General features: G+C 40.5%; 1 protein-coding gene across 2 annotated transcripts in view; it reads left to right on the top strand.

The window, feature by feature from the left end:
• GNG7 (G protein subunit gamma 7) overlaps positions 1–20687 on the top strand; it is a 72337-nt gene extending 51650 nt beyond the window's left edge. For both annotated transcript variants that reach the window (XM_056575047.1, XM_056575053.1), the window contains exons 2-3: positions 10315–10435; positions 18056–20687. In XM_056575047.1, the coding sequence (XP_056431022.1) occupies positions 10355–10435; positions 18056–18181 (207 nt within the window). In that variant the 5' untranslated portion in view covers positions 10315–10354 and the 3' untranslated portion in view covers positions 18182–20687. The remainder of the gene's footprint in view (positions 1–10314; positions 10436–18055) is intronic.
• The last annotated feature ends 372 nt before the right edge of the window (positions 20688–21059 follow it).

Genomic DNA, 21059 nt, shown 5'->3' with positions numbered 1-21059 from the left:
TTATTATTTTTAATGGTACCCTACGAAATTTTTATAAAAAAGGTATCTCCATCACTTTTTTGGATCGCTAAAGTCCAAAAAATAATAAAAACAGCCTGTAAAAACGCCAAAGTTAAAACCCACATGGTGTTTACCTTGGTGTTTTTTCACTCCCGTAGACTTCTATGGGAGGAAAACGCTAAGATTATCCCGCAAAAAAGTCTCAACAAAAGGTCATTTTTTAAAAACGTCAAAAGGATTTAAAAAAAATGGATATGGCATTTTGCAGTTCCCTATTGGCTTGCAGCTAACATCTGGCCACAGCGTTTTTTCACAAAATCAGAATCAGCGTTTTTATCTGCATTTTTGCAAAAAAAAAAAAAATGGAAACCCAACCTAAATCTGCAGGGAAATCTGCCAGAGAATGCATTCCATATCATGGCTATATAAAACCTTAAACATTTTTATATTCACAATCTGCCACTCTCATGGTCAGGCTTCCCTCACCACAGAAGTAGGTAATCCACAGCAAAAGCTGCAACACAAAGGGTTTGACTGCAGATTTTTACTTCCTCTTTGAAGTCAGTGGGCAAAACTGCAGCTCTTTGCAGCCAAAAATGTACATGGACTTTTTTTTTTAACACACAGAATATTCCTGCAGCGTGTAGATGAATTTTCTTTGTATGTCTTTAATTTTATTTTTTATTGAAAGATTTTATAATAACCATAAAGCAGAGAAAAAGAAAAACATAACAAAGTGAATAAAAATACCATGTCATCAATGAAAACATCCAAACTAAGATATCACTTTACATAACGCAATATACTATACTGAAATAATATATATACAGTGGGGATCAAAAGATTGAGAACCCCAGGTAAAAATTTGTATTAATGTGCATAAAGAAGCCAAGGAAAGATGTAAGAATCTCCAAAAGGCATCAAATTACAAATTAGACTTTCTATAATTTGTCAACAAAAGTTAGATTTTATTTCTATAATTTACACTTTCAAAATAACAGAAAACTAAAAAATGGCGTCTGCAAAAATTTGGGCACCCTGCAGAATTTATAGCATGCACTGCCCCCTTTGCAAAGCTGAGACCTGCCAGTGTCATGGATTGTTCTTAATCATCATCTGGGAAGACCAGGTGATGTCAATCTCAAAGGTTTTAAATGCCCAGACTCATCTGACCTTACCCCAACAATCAGCACCATGGGTTCTTCTAAGCAGTTGTCTAGAAATCTGAAACTGAAAATAGTTGACGCTCACACAGCTGGAGAAGGCTACAAAAAGATAGCAAAACGTTTTCAGATGTCAATATCCTCTGTTCAGAATGTAATTAAGAAATGGCAGTCATCAGGAACAGTGGAATTTAAAGCAAGATCTGGAAGACCAAGAAAAATATCAGACAGAACAGCTCGCAGGAAAAACAATTCAAAACCCACGTTTGACTGCACAATCCCTCCTGAAAGATCTGGCAGACACTGGAGTTGTGGTACACTATTCCACTATAAAGAGATACTTGTACAAATATGGTCTTCATGGAAGAGTCATCAGAAGAAAACCTCTTCTACGTCCTCGCCACAAAAATCAGCATTTGAACTTTGCAAATGAACATATAGACAAGCCTGATGCATTTTGGAAACAAGTTCTGTGGACCGATGAGGTGAAAATTGAACTTTTTGGCCTGAATGAGCAAAGCTACATTTGGAGAAGAAGGGGAACAGAATTTAATGAAAAGAACCTCTGTCCAACTGTTAAGCATGGGGGCGGATCAATCATGCTTTGGGGTTGTATTGCAGCCAGTGGCACAGGGAACATCTCACGAGTAGAAGGAAAAATGGATTCAATAAAATGTCAGCAAATTTTGGATGCTAACTTGACGCCATCTGTGAAAAAGCTGAAGTTAAAGAGAGGATGGCTTCTACAAATGGATAATGATCCTAAACACACCTTGTAAATCCACGGGGGATTACATCAAGAGGTGTAAACTGAAGGTTTTGCCATGGCCTTCACAATCTCCTGACCTCAACATAATTGAAAATCTATGGATAGACCTTAAAAGAGCAGTGTGTGACAGACAGCCCAGAAATCTCAAAGAACTGGAAGACTTTTGTCTTATATATTTGTATATATATAAGATACTATACAGTACACTGTACAAGTGTACAGCACTACACTCTGCAGGGTGCCCAAACTTTTGCAGACGCCATTTTTTTTGTTTTCTGTTATTTTGAAAGTGTAAATGATGGAAATAAAATCTAACTTATGTTGACATATTATAAGAAAGTCTAATCTGTAATTTGATGCCTTTTGGAGATTTTTCCATCTTTCCTTGGCTTCTTTATGCGCATTAATACAAATTTTTACCTGGGGTGCCCAAACTTTTGATCCCCACTGTAGCACAGAATGGATCTGCAACACTCCAAGTAAGGTGAAAAAAATGTGTACTTTATTCACCCATGTTTTAAGATGAAATGTTTCAATGACCTCTCGCCATCTTTCTCAAGCATGCAGTGCATTACAAGTGTCACGTATTTATGTTATTTCACATCAATTACAAATCATTGCAAATCGTTATCATCAATCAGTGTACAGTATATATCAAAACAGTGAAAAAGCAATACAAATCATGCATTCAAAAAATTAATCAAAACACTTCTCTGATATATATATCATCCATATGTACAAAATAGTGTATATTGCTCTTTGTATATATTTTTTATAATCTGTAAACATCATCATACCCAAGTGTATCAAATGCACTATTTGTATTGATTTTCCACAGTTTTGATATTTGATTGATGATAATGATTTGTAATTGATGTGAAACCACATAAATATGTGACACTTGTAATGCACTGCATGCTTGAGAAAGATGGCAAGAGTCCATTGAAACCTTGCCTCTTGAAACATGGGTAAATAAAGTACACAAAAAAAGCACTTTGTTCAGTGGTTAGTGATTTATTATGTGTTTCTTTGGCACAATGCCCATTATTTATCTCTGGCTAACTCCTACTAGCCCTAAAAAGTCATCTAATTTGACAGCATGACTTGCCATGCAAAAAAATTCATCAAATACTGTTTGACACTTGATGAATTTGTTGCACGCACGCCAAACCTGCCAAACCTTTTTTGAGCTAAAATAGAGCGGACACTAGGACACCTAATTAATTCTCCCCTATGTGTGAACTTAGCTGTGTGGACTTTTAGGCTTTAAAGTGGTACTTCGGTGGAATAATTTCTTTTAAAGAACTGGTGCCAGAAAGTTCCATTTAAAAATCTTAATCCTTCCAGCACTCATCAGCTGCTGTATACTACAGAGGAAATTCTTTTCTTTTTGATTTTTTTTTTCTCTCTGACCACAGTGAACTCTGCTGACACCTCTGTCCATGTCAGGAACTGTCCAGAGCAAAAGTAAATCCCCATAGCAAACCTCTCCTGCTCTGGACAGTTTCTGACATGGACAGATGTGTCAGCAGAGAGCACTGTGGTCAGACAGAAAAGAAATTCAAAAAGAAAAGAATTTCCTGTGGAGAATACAGCAGCTGACAAGTACTGGAAGGATTAAGATTTTTAAATAGAAATCATTTACGAATCTGTTAAACTTTCTGGTACCAGTTGATATAAAAAAAAAAATAATGTTTACACCGGAGTACCCCTTTTAACCTCAGGCCATTGTGCACTTACAATGCAATGGAGCAGGCTAGGTGGTTGGCTGTCATAGATAGCTGAACACTCTAAAAAAGAGTTGTTTTATATAATATGCTTGACAGTTTGGCATGAAGAGATGCAGTTCAGGTTGGGTTGCCAGGGTGACATAACTTGGTTTTCTTCTTGTCATACACCCCCAAATGTATGGCACAATAATAAGAAAACTGACACAAAATAGCACTAAAAGATATTAACCCCTTAACGACGCAGGACATAAATGTACGTCCTGGTGATGTGGTACTTAGCGCACCAGGACGTACATTTACATCCTGTGCATAACCGCGGGCATCGGAGCGATGCCGGCATCATGCGCGGCAGGTCCCGGCTGTGGATCGCAGCCAGGGACCCGCCGGTAATGGCGGACACCTGCGATCCCGCGGATGTCCGCCATTAGCCCCTCAGATGCCGTGATCAATACAGATCACGGCATCTGCAGCATCGCGGTCACTTAAAAGGATGATCGGATCGCCCGCAGCGATCCGATCATCCTGCACGGCAGACGGAGGTCCTCTCACCTGGCTCTGCTGCCTTCCGGGAGTCTTCCGCTCTAATCTGCCTTACCGCAGACCAGAGCAGAAGATGACCGATAATGCTGATCAGTGCTGTGTCCTATACATAGCACTGAACAGTATTGGCAATCGAGTGATTGCAATAAATAGTCCCCTATGGGGACTATAAGAGTGTAAAAATAAAAGTAAAAAAAAGTAGAAAAATAATGTTAAAAAAATGTGAAAAACCCCCTCCCCCAATAAAAACGTAAATTGTCCCATTTTCCCTATTTTACCCCATAAAGTGTAAAAAAATTATCTTATATACATATTTGGTATTTCCGCGTGCGTAAATATCCGAACTATTAAAATAAAGTGTAAATGATCCCGTACGGTGAACGGCGTGAACGTAAAAAAAAAAAAAAAAAAAAAAAGTCCAAAATAGCAGCTTTTTTAGAACATTTTATTCCCCCAAAAATTTATAAAAAAATGTAATAAAAGTTTTGTATAAGCAAATATGGTATTAATAAAAAGTACAGATCACGGCGCAAAAAATTAGCCCTCATACCACTGCTTATACAGAAAAATTAAGTTATAGGTCTTCAAAATAGGGGGATTTTAAACGTACTAATTTGGTTAAAAAGTTTGCGATTTTTTTAAGCGCAACAGTAATAGAAAAGTGTATAATCATGGGTATCATTTTAATCGTATTGACCCAGAGAATAAAAAACACATGTCACTTTTACTGTAAATTGTACGGCGTGAATACAAAACCTTCCAAAATTTGCAAAATTGCGGTTTTCTTTTAAATTTCCCCACACAAATAGTATTTTTTGGGTTGCGCCATACATTTTATGGTAAAGTGAGTGACGGCATTACAACGAACAACTTGTCATGCAAAAAACAAGCCACATACTAGTCTGTGGATGAAAATATAAAAGAGTTATGATTTTTTGAAGGCGAGGAGGAAAAAACGAAAACGTAAAAATAAAATTGTCTTAGTCTTAAGGTCCAAATGGGCTGAGTCCTTAAGGGGTTAAAGAAAGCCACCCCCCTCCATAAGTACTGAGCAGCCCCCTTTTTCCCTGCAGTCGGGAACCAGAGCTGCAGATTAGTTTGTAGGACTATTTCTTCTGGGCAGCTATAATCCTGAGCATTTGCATCGCCTTAAAATATCTGTGTGCACAAAGTGCTATATTGTTGTTGTCTGTGCACATGTACATTATAAATATATTCTCACGTGTCAGAGCAGGTATTAATTTGTTTATCTGCTGCGTAGCACTGAGAACTATGTGTGGCATTCAGCTGCAGCACATCTTTACAAAACTTCCTGTCATTAGAAAATGAGAAAAGAGAAAGCCTACAAGGTGGCATTTTACTGTCACATAGCTATGTGACCACGTCATTATTTCTAGGCGTTGATGCCACTGCAGCCCCAGCATGTCTCGGCAAGTTTTTTCTTTATTTAACTTCAGCGCATGCAAATGACTAACTAACATTTACAGTTTGTTTGGAAAGGTGGAGAATGTGTAAAAAGTATGTTGGATCAGATTCCATTGACAATGTTGTGAGGCAAGTCTTCCCAATTGTGCATCACAGTAATAAAGCCCACACCTGTTCATCTATGCCAATATCCAAACCACAGGTTGCTTTATACATCAGTCTGACTGGAAAAGTGAGACCGTGCAGTGCTGTGTGGATAAAATACTGTACATGTTGTACCTTGGAAAAGTGGGGAGTTGCCTATCCTTTTGCATTAGTTCTAATGATTTAACCCATTGGGGGTCATTAACTAATGTGATCTGACTGTTGTTCCTCTGGTTTTGCGCCCAAATTGTGTCGCATGCACTGTGCACCAAAATTTGTGGACAAAAGAAATCTAAAAACCCGACCAACTTTCTATTTTACTCAGAAAACCCGAAAAAGATGTGTGACTGTCGGGGAAAGGGGCATGGCCCCAACACTTTTGAAAAATCCCCATAAATTTACTAATGTGGTGGATTTGAGCTCTAAAAACCCGACAGCTCAGCAGTTATGGAAGAAAAAAAAGCCCAAATTTAGGGAAAAGTTTGTAAATACCATGGGAAAATACCTGTCAGGGAAAAAAAATTACAAAGAAAACTATTCTCCACTCTTAGTAAATCAGGGCCATTGTATGGTTCCTCCATTTCACTAAATTGATAATTTCTGCTTTGAACTGATTTAGTTTTAGTGTTGCATTTGCCGTTACTTTTTTGCAGTTATGCAACTATATCAATAGAATAGGGCTCTGTTTACATTACTGTTATGACTATTTGAGATGAATCCACATTGGCTCATGATAGAGTCCTTCAGGAATTATAACTAACGCCACAGGCGCTATTTTTCTTGCAGTGAAATAAATCAGAACCCCTAACAGAAATATAAAAACGCTATTGTAATCAGAACCTTATTTAGAAAGAGTTTAAAATATGGTATAGGTGTAACGTGCCACAGATCTCCTCTCCAGGTTCTCAGTATATAGCTAATCCTTTCCAAAAAAAAAGCTCCTCTTTGAGAATTTACTTGACTGGGAGAGATTTTATTTGATAGCTTTTTATTTATGTACATTTATATTGTGAATACTGGCCCTCTTTTGTAGGAACTCCACCTTTCTAGCAAACCATTTTCAACCTGTTCCTGTTTTAACCTTTCAACATTTACGCCCTTGCGCTCGAGTCCTTAAGAACGCAGGGCGTACTTGCACGCCCTGGTCCCATTACCAGCATTTAAAACATGCTCACGGGCTGAGCGTACATTAAACCCATCATATATCAGCAGCCAGGACCCAAGGTTAAAGCCGGGAATCATCGATCTGGCCGATACCTGGCATTAACCCTTTAGACGCCGCAATCAAAGTTGATTGCGGTGTCTAAAGTGAAGGTGAAAGCATCCCGGCAGTTCAGCATAGCAGAAAGAACGGTGGGAGGGCCCTTACCTGCCTCCTCTCCGTCCGATCTGTCTTCTGCTGCTCCCAGCCAGCCATGCAGGCTAGAACAGCAGAGCACCGATAACACTGATCAATGCTATGCTATGGCACTATTTCAGTGTATGCAATCAAGAGATTGCAGGGGGGCTAAAAAATAAAGTAAAAAGTGTTAAAAAAAATAAATGTGAATAAGCTTCCGTTTCTACACAGTACATTTTTGGGTGAAAATGACACCTTCTCTTTATTCTGTAGGTCCATACGGTTAAAATGATATCCTACTTATATAGGTTTGATTTTGTCGTGCTTCTGGAAAAAATCATAACTACACGCAGGAAAATTAATACGTTTAAAATTGGCATCTTCTGACCCCTATAACTTTTTTATTTTTCCGCGTATGGGGCGATATGAGGGCTCATTTTTTGCGCCGTGATCTGAAGTTTTTAGCAGTACCATTTGTACTGATCGGACTTATTAATTGCTTTTTTTTCATGATGTAAGAAGTGACCAAAAATACGCAATTTTGGACTTTGGAATTTTTTTGCACCTATTCCATTGACCATGCGGTTTAACTAATGATATATTTTTATAGTTCAGACATTTATGCATGTGGCGATGCTACATATGTTTATTATCGGCCGATATTCACGATTTTTGACGTTATCGGTACTGGCAATTACTTTGCCGAAAATCCGATATTGTCCCGCACCGCCCCCTGCCCCCCCACCGCACATAGCATCCCCCCACCGCACCGCACGCCGCCCCCATTGCCTCCCCTATCCCCGGTTTTATAATTACCTCTTCCCGGGGTCTGGGGCCCGCGCTACTTCTGGCTCCTGCTGCGTCCTGCGTTACGCTGAGCAGTGACGTCCTCAACGTGACGTCACCTTCAGTGCGCACAGTGACAGCTCAGGACGGGAGCCAGAAGTAACGGGGACCCCTGACCCCGGGAACAGGTAATTATAAAATCGTGGATAGGGGAGGCAATGGGGCAGGGGCGGTGTGCGGGGGTAGGGGGGGATGGCTGGGGGGCAGCGGCTGTGGTTGGGAGGACCCCCGGACAGGCAGGGGGAGAGAAGCGGGTGGCGGCGGTGGTCTCTGATTTAGCCAAAGCTGCTGCAGTTCATTGAATTAAAGCGCCCGCTCTAAATCAATGATCTGCAGCGGCTTCTTGGGGGGTGGAGAAATAGCCGATAACTTATACCGGCCCTAAAAAAACTTATACCGATCAGCTATCGGCCTGAAAGGCCACAGATTATCGGTATCGGCCCTAAAAAACCGACATCGGTCGATCCCTAGTTACATATTTTTTATATGGAATTTGGGAAAAGGGGGGTGATTTAAACTTTTAATAAGGAAGGGGTTAATGGGTGTTTTTTAAAACACCCCACTGGACCACCAGGGATGGTTTAAATGTCCCTTTAGACGCCAATGTCAACTTTGACAGTGGCGATCTAAAGGGTTAATAGCCAGCCGCGGCAATCACCGCATGTCGGCTATTAACGCCAACCCCCAGCTACAGGAATCAGCTGTGGGCCGGCCGGTATGATGCGGGCTCGAGTTGGGAGCCCGCGCCATACAACGGTTGCCGTCTCAGGATGAGCCAGCTCGTCCTTAGACGGCAACCGGTAAAACAAAAATGGTACCGATAAAAACTACAAACCACTGTGCAAAAAATGAGCCTTCATATAGCCCTGTATGCAGAAAAATAAAAAAGTTATAGGGGTCAGAAGATGACCATTTTAAATATATAAATTTTGGTGCATGTAGTTATGATTTATTTAAGAAGTAAAATAAAAATCAAACCTATATAAATCGTGTATCCTTGTAACCATATGGACCTACTGAATAATGATAAGGTGTCATTTTTACCAAAAAGTGCACTGCGTAGAATCGAAAGTCCTAAAAATCTAAATGTTTTTTTTTTTTTATTTCACCCCACAAATAAGTTTTTTTTTTGTTTTGCCACAAATCATGTTATATAATAAGTAATGTCACTACAAAGTACAATTGGTGATGCAAAAAACAAGCCCTCAAATGGTCTGTAGGTGCACAATTGAATGCGTTATGATTTCTAGAATGGGAAGAGGTAAGAATGAAAATTGGCTGGGTCCTTAAAGGGGTACTCCACTGGCCAGTGTTCAGAACATTTAGTTCTGAACGCTGTGTGCGCTGTGGGGGTCGGCAACGCCTCCTCATGACGTCAGACCACGCCCCCTCAATGCAAGTCTATGGGAGGTGCAATGCAGTTGCCGAGGCAACCTTGCCATGCTCAGCAAAGTTCTGTGCACAAGTTCATAAGGAAAGGGCTTGTGCACAGAGCTTTGCTGGGCTTTCACCCACGCTAGAGCTGAAGATCACAAGGAACTCACAATCTTACGCTTTATGAGGCCTCCTAATAAATATGGTGCATCTTTGACTGTTTTTGCTCCACAATTTATGCCATCCATGAACTGGCAGAGATTTCTGCTATACTCTATGAAAATTATTTTCTATTATTTACACCCGTGTTGAGCTTTGGTAGGCCTCTTCCCTTCACCTCCTCGATTGAACTGGATGGACGTATGTCTTTTTTCAACCATACTAACTATGTAACACTGCTCACTTTTTAGGAAAATGGCACGATCAGTATGAAATTGGAAAAAGTTGCAACTTGTTGGGCAAAAGGGGCCTAACAATTATCAAGTTTTTCATGCTAGAAGATGGTATTGCACCATATAAAATTTTATATATTCAGATATATGTAGTTAGCAACCATATAACTAGTTCACATATCCAGTTGAAAAGTGTTACGATAAACTTGGATTTGTTTCAATGCATCCATTGCAAAATATTGTCCTTTAACCCAACTTTAGAAAATAATTATTGTTCATGTGTATTTTTGTCTGTAATAAAATTCAGTTGTATGTCACCTGTTGCGACTTACTATTTATCCTCTTGGTACAGTATTCATTCATTATAATAGATCTAAATGTCTAAAAACTCCAGAGAGAGGTCTCTTTCCTATGTGTACATGTAGTCGATTTGTAAGAATTTCTTGTCTGACTACAGAACCCAACTAGCACTGGTACTTTTTTTCTTTCTGCAATCAAAATTGGCCACAAATGCTGTATTAGTCCGTAGTCTACATTAAACTGCCTGTCTGTGGTCATTTGGAGATTTATCAATATCCCATTCTTCTTACAGACATTTCTTCAATTTGTGGATAAAGATCTGATGGCAGATAATGTCAACCTCTAACAACATAGCGCAAGCTCGGAAGCTGGTGGAGCAACTCCGTATTGAGGCTGGTATAGAGAGAATCAAGGTATACTTAACACCTTTATTATCTTTTTGTTCGGGCTGAATGTCAGCTGAGATGATCCTACTGTTATAAGCCTCAGTATTGCAGGGTTAAGGGATTTTGCCGGTTTAATCATATTTGATCTTGACGGATTAACTGGCCATCTGGGAGACCTTACAAGTCCTGTTTGCACAGTAACCTCTATTGGATAACTGTAACTGTATGACAAGAATGCCAGTGATGAACACTAGTAGATATGTTTCTTTACTCCTGTCCTCAGTCACCAGTGCATTTCCTTGTGGAGGTACTGTACACTGAGTTCTGTGTGTGTCATCTTGTGCTTCTTTATGTTCAGTATTTTATATGAGTAATGGACAACCTGTACAGAAAAAGAGACACTGGCTACTAGAAGAAGGTGATCTTTACCACTCTATTACACTCATACCAGAGATAAAGCTCAACTCTTATTGTGGTTGACATGAAAGTACACATGTGATGTACTGCAGTGGGAACATGTAAGCACATATTGACTACTAGACCCATACAATGCTTTTTAAATACGGAAATTACAGACAGATTTCATCAGCAGGTTTCCCCACGATAGGGGACAATTATCATTGTTGCTTTGGTAAGCGAGTTCTGTAGTAATTTTTTTTTTTTTTTTGGTTTTGCTTATGTGTGCATACTATCACAGGGGGTTGATAAATTTGGCTTACATAAGCAAAAAACAATAAATCACTTTTGAATACCATTTTTTACCAAGCAAAAACCAAAAAATTACTTCAGAACACCACTTTGCAATCCCACCTCAAGTCGCAGCTCTGAAAAAATGTGATATATATATATATATATATATATATATGTTTATTACATTTTATTTACCACTTTTTCCCCCTAAATGTACTAACCCATTTTTGTTTGTTTGTTTTTCTTCTTATTTCAGATCCGTGTATGCAAAAGATTACTTAATATTTGGTGGAGTACAATGACCAGCGTCTTTTGGTTTAATATTATTTAAATGGTTAACGAGGGCTTGTTGGGGAGTGTTTTTTGAAATAAAAGCTTTTTTAACATGTGTTTATTTTTTATTTTTTTACTTTACAGGCTTAGTAGTGGAAGCTGTCTTATAGACGGAGTCCATTACTAAGCTGGGGTTCAGTGTTAGCCCCCAAAACAGCTAGCGCTAACCCCCAATCATTACCCCGGTACCCACCGCCACAGGGGTGCTGGGAAGAGCCAGTACCAACAGGCCCGAAGCATCAAAAATCGCTCTCCTGGCCTACGTGTTAACAGGCTGGTGTTATTTAGGCAGGGGAGGGCCAGTAACAATGGTCCTCGCCCACCCTGGTAACGTCAGGCTGTTGCTGCTTGGTTGGTATCTGGCTGAGAATGAAAATATAAGGAGCCCTATGTGTTTTTTTCATAAATAATTAAATATATATATAAAAAAAAACGCATAAGGTTCCCCGTATTTTTATTCACAGCCAGATAACAACCAAGCAGCAACAGCCTGACGTTACCAGGGTGGGCGAGGACCATTGTTACTTGCCCTCCCCAGCCTAAATAAAGCCAGCCTGTTAACGCCTAGGCGCGCCATTTTTGTACCTGTTGGTACAGGCTCTTCCCGCCACCCCTGTGGCAGTGGGTACCGGGGTAATAATTGTGGGTTAGCGCTAGCTGTCTTGGGGGCTAAGGCTAAGCCCTGACTTAGTAATGGACTCCGTCTATAAGACAGCTTCCACTACTAAGCCTGTAAAGTACATTTTTTTTAAAACTCACGTTTAATAAAACTTTTATTCCAAAAAACACTCCCCCACAAGCCCTGTTTAACTATTTTATTAACATTAAACAAACAAACGCTGGTCATCGACGTAGTCCACCGAATCCAAAGTAGTCCACAAGAAATACGGATCTGAAATGAGAAGAAAAAAAACACGGAAAATAGGTTAGTACTTTTATTGTCACCCACCCGCATATCTCCAGCCTGTGCTGCATGACTACAACTCCCAGCATGTCCTCACGGTAAGGGCATGCTGGGAGTCATAGTCGTGCAGCAGGGGCAGATGAAAAGCTTGTCACCCACCCCCTCTGCAGGACTACAACTGCCTGCATGTCCTTACTGCAAGGGCATGCTGGGAGTCGTAGTTGTGTAGCAGGGGCAGGTGGCAGATGCGGGTGGGTGGTGGGGAGTGAAGCCGGCCGGCTCACAGAAATGTGAAAGTACGGCAATGTAATTTCATATTTCACGCCAGAGCCGTGATCAGGGCTCCAGGTAAGAAATATGAAATTACATTGCCGTACTTTCATATTTCTGTGAGTGAGCCGGCTTTGCTCCCTAGCCACCCACCCACATCTGCCACCTGCCTGCTAGCTGTTGGAGGACTACAACTCCTAGCATGCCCCTACAGTGAGGACATGCTGGGAGTTGTGGGGGCACCAGCTAGCAGGCGGGAAGTAGATGCAGGCGGGTGGCCGTGGGAGCGGAGCGGCACAAAAAGTCGCACAAAAGTCGCAATTGACTTTTCAAAAATGCTGTCAAAAGCAAGTTTTTTTAAGCCAGGTCTGACCTGGCTTACACTTGAGACTTTTTAAAGGGGGTTTGCGACTTTTTTTTTTGCCTACATGCGGCTTTCGCACTTGATAAATTCCCGACCACTGCAAAGTGAAAAGTGAAAATTGCTTAGGTAGGGCTGATATTTTTTGCTTACCCTCAAAAGTTTTCTAAGCAAAAAAAAAAAAACTTCTAAATCCCTTGATAAATTTCCCCCAATGTTTTTAGGGATCAAGTGTATTTTACTGCTAAAATTCTAGACAATTGGACGTTTTCATAGATTTTCACAACACTCATTGTATTACGTATTCTTAATGAGTTTAGATTACATACATAATGCATCTATTCTACAGTGGCATTAAGACAAGCTGCGAAGTAGTGATCTGCAGTGCAGGCTGGTGATTTCAACCAAATGTGGACACTTTTCCTATGGGGAATTCAGATTCATTGCCATGCAGATGACATCGGCAAAGTATAGCGCCATTGTGCACTTGCTTGTATTATACTGCTCTGAGAGACTATCGTGACACATTAGTCTATAAATAACACTATATTAGGGAATATAATGTAGTTGGATGATAATGCTATTTCTAAATATAATCTTTAACCTGTTGGGGACGAAGGGCGTATGCATACGCCCTTGCGTCCTGGTACTTAAGGACGAAGGGCGTATCCATACGCCCGTGGGAATTTCAGTCCCCGCCGCGCGCCGGGCGGGGACCGGGCCGGGGTGACTGCTGATATCTATCAGCAGGCATCCCGTGCAAATGCCCAGGGGGGTCATTAGACACCCCCCCCCCCCATGTCGGCGATCGGCGCAAATCGCAAGTGAATTCACACTTGCGATTTGCGCCGATTCCGGATCATTACGGGTCTATGGTGACCCGGTGACCCGGAACAGAAGGGGGATCGCGGGTGTCTAAGACAACCACAATCCCCCTGTAGTGATAGGAGTGAGGTGGCACGGGTGCCACCCCTCCTATCCCTGCTATTGGTGGTCTAGACGCGACCACCAATAGCAGATCAGGGGCGGAGGGGTTTACTTTGGTTTTCCCCGTCCTGCCCACCCACAATAGGCGGGGCAGAACGGGGAAAACGAAGAGGAGCGGCGCCGGAGTCCACTTACCCCTCCAGAGGCAGCGGAGCGACGGCGATCGGCAGGCGGCGACGGAGATCTGCAGCGGCGTGCGGCAGAAGAGGACGGCTCCCGGATGCGAAGGAAGTCGGTGAGTAGTTGCATAGCAACATCTAGAGGGCTACAGTCTGAGACCACTATAGTGGTATCTAGACTGTAGCCCTCCAGATGTTGCAAAACTACAACTCCCAGCATGCCCAGACAGCTGTTTGCTGTGTGGGCATGCTGGAATTTGTAGTTTTGCAACAGCTGGAGGTCTGCAGTTTAGAGACCACTGCACAGTGATCTCTATACTGCCCTCTAGATCTTGCAAAACTACAACTCCTAGCATGCCCACACAGCTGTTTGCTGTCTGGGCATGCTGGGAGTTGTAGTTTTGCAACATCTGGAGGTCCACAGTTTGGAGATCACTGTTCAGTGGTCTCTAAATTGTAGCACTCCAGATGTTGCAAAACTACAAATTCCAGCATGCCCACACAGAAAACAGCTGTCTCGGCATGCTGGGAGTTGTAGTTGCGTACCTCCAGCTGTTGCATAACTACATCTCCCAGCATGCCCTTCTGTGATCAGTCATGCTGGGAATTGTAGTTTTGCAACAGCTGGAGGCACACTGGTTGGAAAATACTGAGTTAGGTAACAGAACCTAACTGAAGGTTTTCCAACCAGTGTGCCTCCAGCTGTTGCAAAACTACAACTCCCAGCATGTACTGACAGACCGTGCATGCTGGGAGTTGTAGTTTTGCAACAGCTGGAGGCTCACTGGTTGGAAAATACTGAGTTAGGTAACAGAACCTAACTGAAGGTTTTCCAACCAGTGTGCCTCCAGCTGTTGCAAAACTACAACTCCCAGCATGCCCAGACAGCTGTTGGGGTATTTCCATACTCAGAAGAAATGGGGTTACAAATTTTGGGGGCATTTTCTCCTATTTGTAAAAAGGTAAAATTTGGGGAAAAACCAGCATTTTAGTGGAAAAATATTTTTTTTCATTTACACATCCGACTTTAACAAAAAGTTGTCAAACACCTGTGGGGTGTTAAGGCTCACCGTACCCCTTGTTACGTTCCTTGAGGGGTGTCGTTTCCATAATAGTGTGCGATGTGGGGGTTTTTGCTTTCCTGGCACCATAGGGGCTTCCTAAATGTGACATGCCCCCCAAAAACCATTTCAGAAAAACTCACTCTCCTAAATCCCATTGTTGCTCCTTCGCTTCTGAGCCCTCTACTGCACCCGACGAACACTTGACATACACATATGAGGTATTTTCTTACTCGAGAGAAATTGGGTTACAAATTTTGAGAGGATTTTTTTCCTTTTACCCCTTGTAAAAATTAAAAAACTGGGTCTACAAGAACATGCGAGTGTAAAAAATGAAGATTTAGAAATTTCTCCTTCACTTTGCTGCTATTCCTGTGAAACACCTAAAGGGTTAACACACTGACTGAATGTCATTTTGAATACTTTGAGGGGTGCAGTTTTTATAATGGGGTCATTTATGGGGTATTTCTAACCAGAAGACCCTTCAAATCCACTTCAAACCTGAACTGGTCCCTGAAAAATTCCGATTTTGAAAATTTTGCGAAAAATTGGAAAATTGTTGCTGAACTTTTAAGCCCTCTGATGTTTTCCAAAAGTAAAAACTCATCAATTTTCTGATGCAAACATAAAATAGACATATTGTATATGTGAATCAATATATAATTTATTTGGAATATCCATATTCCTTATAAGCAGAGAGCTTCAAAGTTAGAAAAATGGTAAATTTTCTAATTTTTCATGAAATTTTTGAATTTTTCACCAAGAAAGGATGCAAGTATCGCCGAAAATTTACCACTAACATAAAGTAGAATATGTCACGAAAAAACAGTCTCGGAATCAAATTTATAAGTAAAAGCATTCCAGAGTTATTAATGCTTAAAGTGACAGTGGTCAGATGTGCAAAAAATGCTCCCGTCCTTAGGGTCATAATGGGCTCCGTCCCCAAGGGGTTAAAGTGGTTTCAAACTGAAAAGCACAATTTTAACAAACCCCTGTTTGAAAACAATTCAGCAGGTTTCAGGTATAGGGTTCAAGGAAATGTAAGAATTGTATACATGACTCAAGGTCAAAAAATGGGAACAATAAGCCTTGAAGTATAAAATGCTGCATTATATTATTAAAAAGGCACTCTCATTATGTAAAACATTTTATATGTTTTAGTACTACTGATAAGATGACTTTTTAAATATACATTTATTTTAAAATAACGTAAATTTTACTAAAAACTCTAAAATGAGAATAGCTGCCACTAGGGGGTCATCTGTCTTTATGCAGACAGACAACTCTGTATTTTGCAGCATACTGGATACTGGCCGTAAAGTGTGTTGGTATCCAGTATAGGAGATCACCATTGCACCATTACAGCCTTCAGCTGTTCCTAAACTACAACTCCCATGATGGGAGTTGTAGTTTTTCAACAGCTGGGGATACAATCTTTGTAAAACTCTGTTTTAGAGCTGTGTATTCTCCAGCTGTTTGCCTCCAGCTCTTGCAAAACTACAGAAAAGGATGTGTGGGCATGCTGGGAGTTTTAGTTTTGCAACAACTTAAGGCAACACTGCTCTACTACAACTCCCAGCATGCTTGAACAGCCAAAGCTTTCTGTCTCACAAATGACAAAGAAGTTGATCAGACATTCAGGAGTATGTGAAAGCTGAATCAAGAACCAACGACCTCCAGAGTAGGTGGAATAACTTTGGCCGCTGAGAGACCACAGGTAGCAACGCGTTGCACGTCTTAGCGCTTCATCAGGCTGAGTTGCATATTGGGAATAAACGGTTTGCACACATACTTGCTACCTGTGGTCTTTCAGCGCCTGAAGTTATTCCACCTACTCTGGAGGTCGTTGGTTCTTGGTTATCTACTGTAGAAAATAAAAGAGAGAGAGATACCCATGCTAAGGTGCTTAGTGGGATATTGTTTAGCCTCTTGGAAGGTAAAGGTATTGGGAGGTTTAAAGCTCCCCTTGGTAGTGGCTGCTCACCTGGAGCAAGTGAAAAACTTGCAAATCAACCTAAATAGTGGGTTACAAATGGTGGTACCGCTGCTGTGCCCGGGGTCCCAGGAGGAGGAGAACCAGTCCTGATAAATGCAACATGGTGTAGAAGACAGAAAGAAGACCCTTAAAGTGGCGCTGCGAGTAACCAGAAGATGAATAAAAAATTGAACCAGAGATTCTTGTAATGCAAAAACACTGGAGGATTTTATTGGAGATAAAACAATAAAACAGATGACGTGTTTTGGGGGTGCCACCCCCTTCTTCAGATCAGTATCAAACTGTCATCAGTTTCACCCACATTATCCTGTTTTTACAGGTATGTAGTGCAGGTGACACTGATGATTACGATACTTACCTTTCCCCGTTTCGTAGTCCTGTTGGTCCATTATTTTTCTTGTTCAGGTGGCAGGCTTGGTGCACGGGCAGAGCTTCAGCAGCATGCTGACATCACCGCTGCTGCTTCCTTGCTGGGTCCGGTTGCAAGCAGGCCTGGGGGAAGCAGCAGTAGTGACGTCAGAGTAATCCTGAAGCTTCGCCCACACACCAAGCCTGCTGCCCAACCAATGGGAATACAGATCAGGGACAGGTATATATCGTTATCAGTACCAAGATGTTAGTGCGGGTGAAACTGATTATAGTTTCCCTTTAAGGAATTTTTAAACTGGGACTTATTTGATCTAAGACAGAGTTTGCTGAAAAGCTCAGGCCAGCACTGCTGGCCACATTCACCATTGTCTCTGCAGTCTCCTATCTGACCCATTAATGTTTCTGTCAATTAATAGGCAAAATAATTTAGGTCTCCCATACTATAGGTATATAGTGAAATAGGTGCTGAAGTTGATGTTTTCGTTGTTGTTAATCTGTTGTATGAATGAAACAACTTAAATAATTGTCTGTTTTGTACATTTTATGTATTTATTTAGGTTTCTAAAGCGGCAGCAGATCTTATGAACTACTGTGAGCAGCATGCCAAAAATGATCCGCTGCTGGTTGGAGTGCCAACTTCAGAGAATCCATTCAAGGACAAAAAGCCATGTTCTATTCTATAATTTTCCTCTTCCAAGCGTTTCAGCAGTTTCTTGACCAGCTGATGGTATCTGAGACAGATAGTCAGGTCATTTTCAAGATTACAATGATCTGCAGATAACTCAGATAGCTAAATATTTTGCCAGCTGCAAAATAAAAGAACACAGTCATGCACATTATATGAGAGACACTTAGATTTCAAATGTAACGTTGATACATTCAGATGACTGCAATGGTAGGTTTTATTATTTTCTTCTGTGTGTATTTTGGGGAAGAAACATTAGTGCCAGTAGTGTTTTCAGAGAGGATTTACTGTACATATAAGTGTCAGGACTGCGCTGAACAGCTGTAGTTTGTATTCCAGACTGAGCCATCATAAGCATTGTTGGAGAACTCTGTCTAATCCATTATCATTTACCCCCCCCCCTTGTAATTTCACCCTCACACAGTATCTATAGTTCCCTGTATGATGGACGCATCATACAATTTCCCACTTTTTCTTTATGCTTATTTTAGTGAATTTGTTGGAGCTTTTTAACAGTTTTCACTAGGAGACTGCAGGCATTGTCTACCCAACCTATATTTTCAGGGTATGGGTTGCTGCAACACACATAGAAATTTAAAACATGAATTACAGAAATGATCAAGCCTTTATGGAGTAAACATTGAGATTGTACAGCCAGTTATGAATGAAGAAGTTCCAACAACTCAATTTTACCCATGTAATTTAAGATATTTTTTCCCTCTGGATGTCTAAAAAGAATTAAACACAGCCTAGGTGTCACATGAAATATACATTTCGGGATTGTTTTACAAAAGGTAAACCATTTCCTTTGTGGTTATGTAAATGGGATTTGTATGAAGGTACTGTACTCCATGTGGTAGATTACATTCCGACCTGTGTTCTTTTCTGTGAAGATATAGTAAAGGAAAATTCGTGGGATGAGTATGATCTTTTGTAAGACAGTTTAAGATCTTCAGGAATTTCCTTACATGTTTTGTATAGGTTATACATAATTCCTAATGGAATGAAATAAACGGCTATTCCTGTTGTGTGGTGCCATTCATTTTCTATATGATTGGTCAACTGGTATTATGTTTTAAACATAAAAAAATCTGTAGTTTTCCTATGACCCCTTTATATTCTCTGGTATATTGTTTTGTAAAATACCATTGATACTTGAACTGCTACAACAATAAGACTTTTTCTGTTACATGAAACATATATGTTAGACCTTATGCGAAGATTGTGACATCATAGAGAATAATCTTGTGCCATCATAAAAGTGATTGACTTTTAATGTACAGTAATAATGAAACCAGCACCTCTCATGTCTCCTGCTAGTGGGCCACTTGCAGGATTGTAGCAAATTGTATTATTGACTGCGAGTATATGAAATGTTTCCTAGCCAAGAGCCAACAACACGTAACCAGCATCAAACACTGTCTGCCAATGCACCATTAACATATAGATATGTTGTATTTTCATCTGGCAATGCAATTTGTGTAGCTATAAAAGAAACATTTATAAGCTAATGTTCTTTCCTGGGGCCAAAATGGGCATTACTCACCCAAAACTATTAGGAACCAAGCAAGTGGTGGTTCATCTCTTAATATTAAGCAACTGCATACAAAGTCATTCCTAAAAGGGGTATTCCAATCCTAGTCTGAGGACCCCTTCCCCCATGAAAACAGCCCAGCCAGCTGTTTTACTAAATTTGACACCCATTGACTTTAATATAATTTAATTGAAACAATGTAGCTCATGGTGCCATGTTGTTTGTGCAACTCCCAATAAAGTCAATGGGTATTATGCAAATAAAACAACCAACTTGGTTGGTTTCAGCTTCTCTACCACCTTTAGCATTTGCAAGCAGGCCGGACAGGGCCATGGCGTCCTAGTAGCGAGAGGGGAATTCCCCCTTAATGTATACCTCTTTTAGGAATCAGCCTTAGAGCTGTGAGCAAATCAGGTTCCCAACTGCCATGTGAATCTGTTACCAAATACAGGCTCCCATCAGTAGCTTGTCCATCTATTATTTCATTGCTATTAGAATTCAGATCATGTACAGAAAACCTCATCTCCAGATTTAGATCACAGGAGCAATGCACACGTTCCACCTTTTCTTTGTGTTTTGTGGTGTGCCCTGAATATGTCCGCAGTATTCTAATACAGAAATTGTACCTATAGCGGCTCCCTTTGTAATGAATGGTATACATTGTTGGTGTGATATTCTATTCTATGCTGTATTTTACTAAGCCACAGTGATCTGCTCAGTGTTCTTAAGTGTTTGAAAGTTCCTTTCCTTTTCTTCGTGTATACAATATTTTCCAACCTTGGTATTCTTTTGCCTGTTTAACCAGTTGATAACTCACTAAATATCTGTACGGTGTTTATCTTCACACTAATCCTTGCAACTTTATTGTAAACTTTTCTCATGTGCCAAATAATTTTGCACTGTAACTATATTTTGTGGTGTAGCTGTTATAATGTTTACTTAAATAAAGATTCACTACACTTTACTTATAGGTTTGGTTATGTGTTTTTTATTGGTGCATAGATTGCATGTAACATAAATTTTAAGGTGATCCTATATGTCGCCTGCATGGAGGATCATAGGCTTATACTTATCTGTACTTTATTTGCACTTTATACTCACCATGTCTTTGCAACCCATGGCAATTCACTATAAAAACGTTTACAATGAGATGCTGAGGATTCAATACAAATAATATACAGATACTCGTACTTCAATAATATACAGATACTCATAATCCAATGTGGGCAGCCCGCATTAGGCTGGGTTCACATCACGTTTTTGCCATACTGTTTTCAATCCGTTTTTTTCTAAAGAAAACCGCATGGCAAAAAAACGGATGGAACAGTATGGAAAAAAGTAA

This window comes from Hyla sarda, chromosome 1 (genome assembly GCF_029499605.1).
Source record: "Hyla sarda isolate aHylSar1 chromosome 1, aHylSar1.hap1, whole genome shotgun sequence".
In the NCBI taxonomy this organism is placed as follows: Eukaryota; Metazoa; Chordata; class Amphibia; order Anura; family Hylidae; genus Hyla; species Hyla sarda.
Note: the sequence above shows the minus strand (reverse complement) of the source record. Positions and strands in the feature narration are given on the sequence as shown.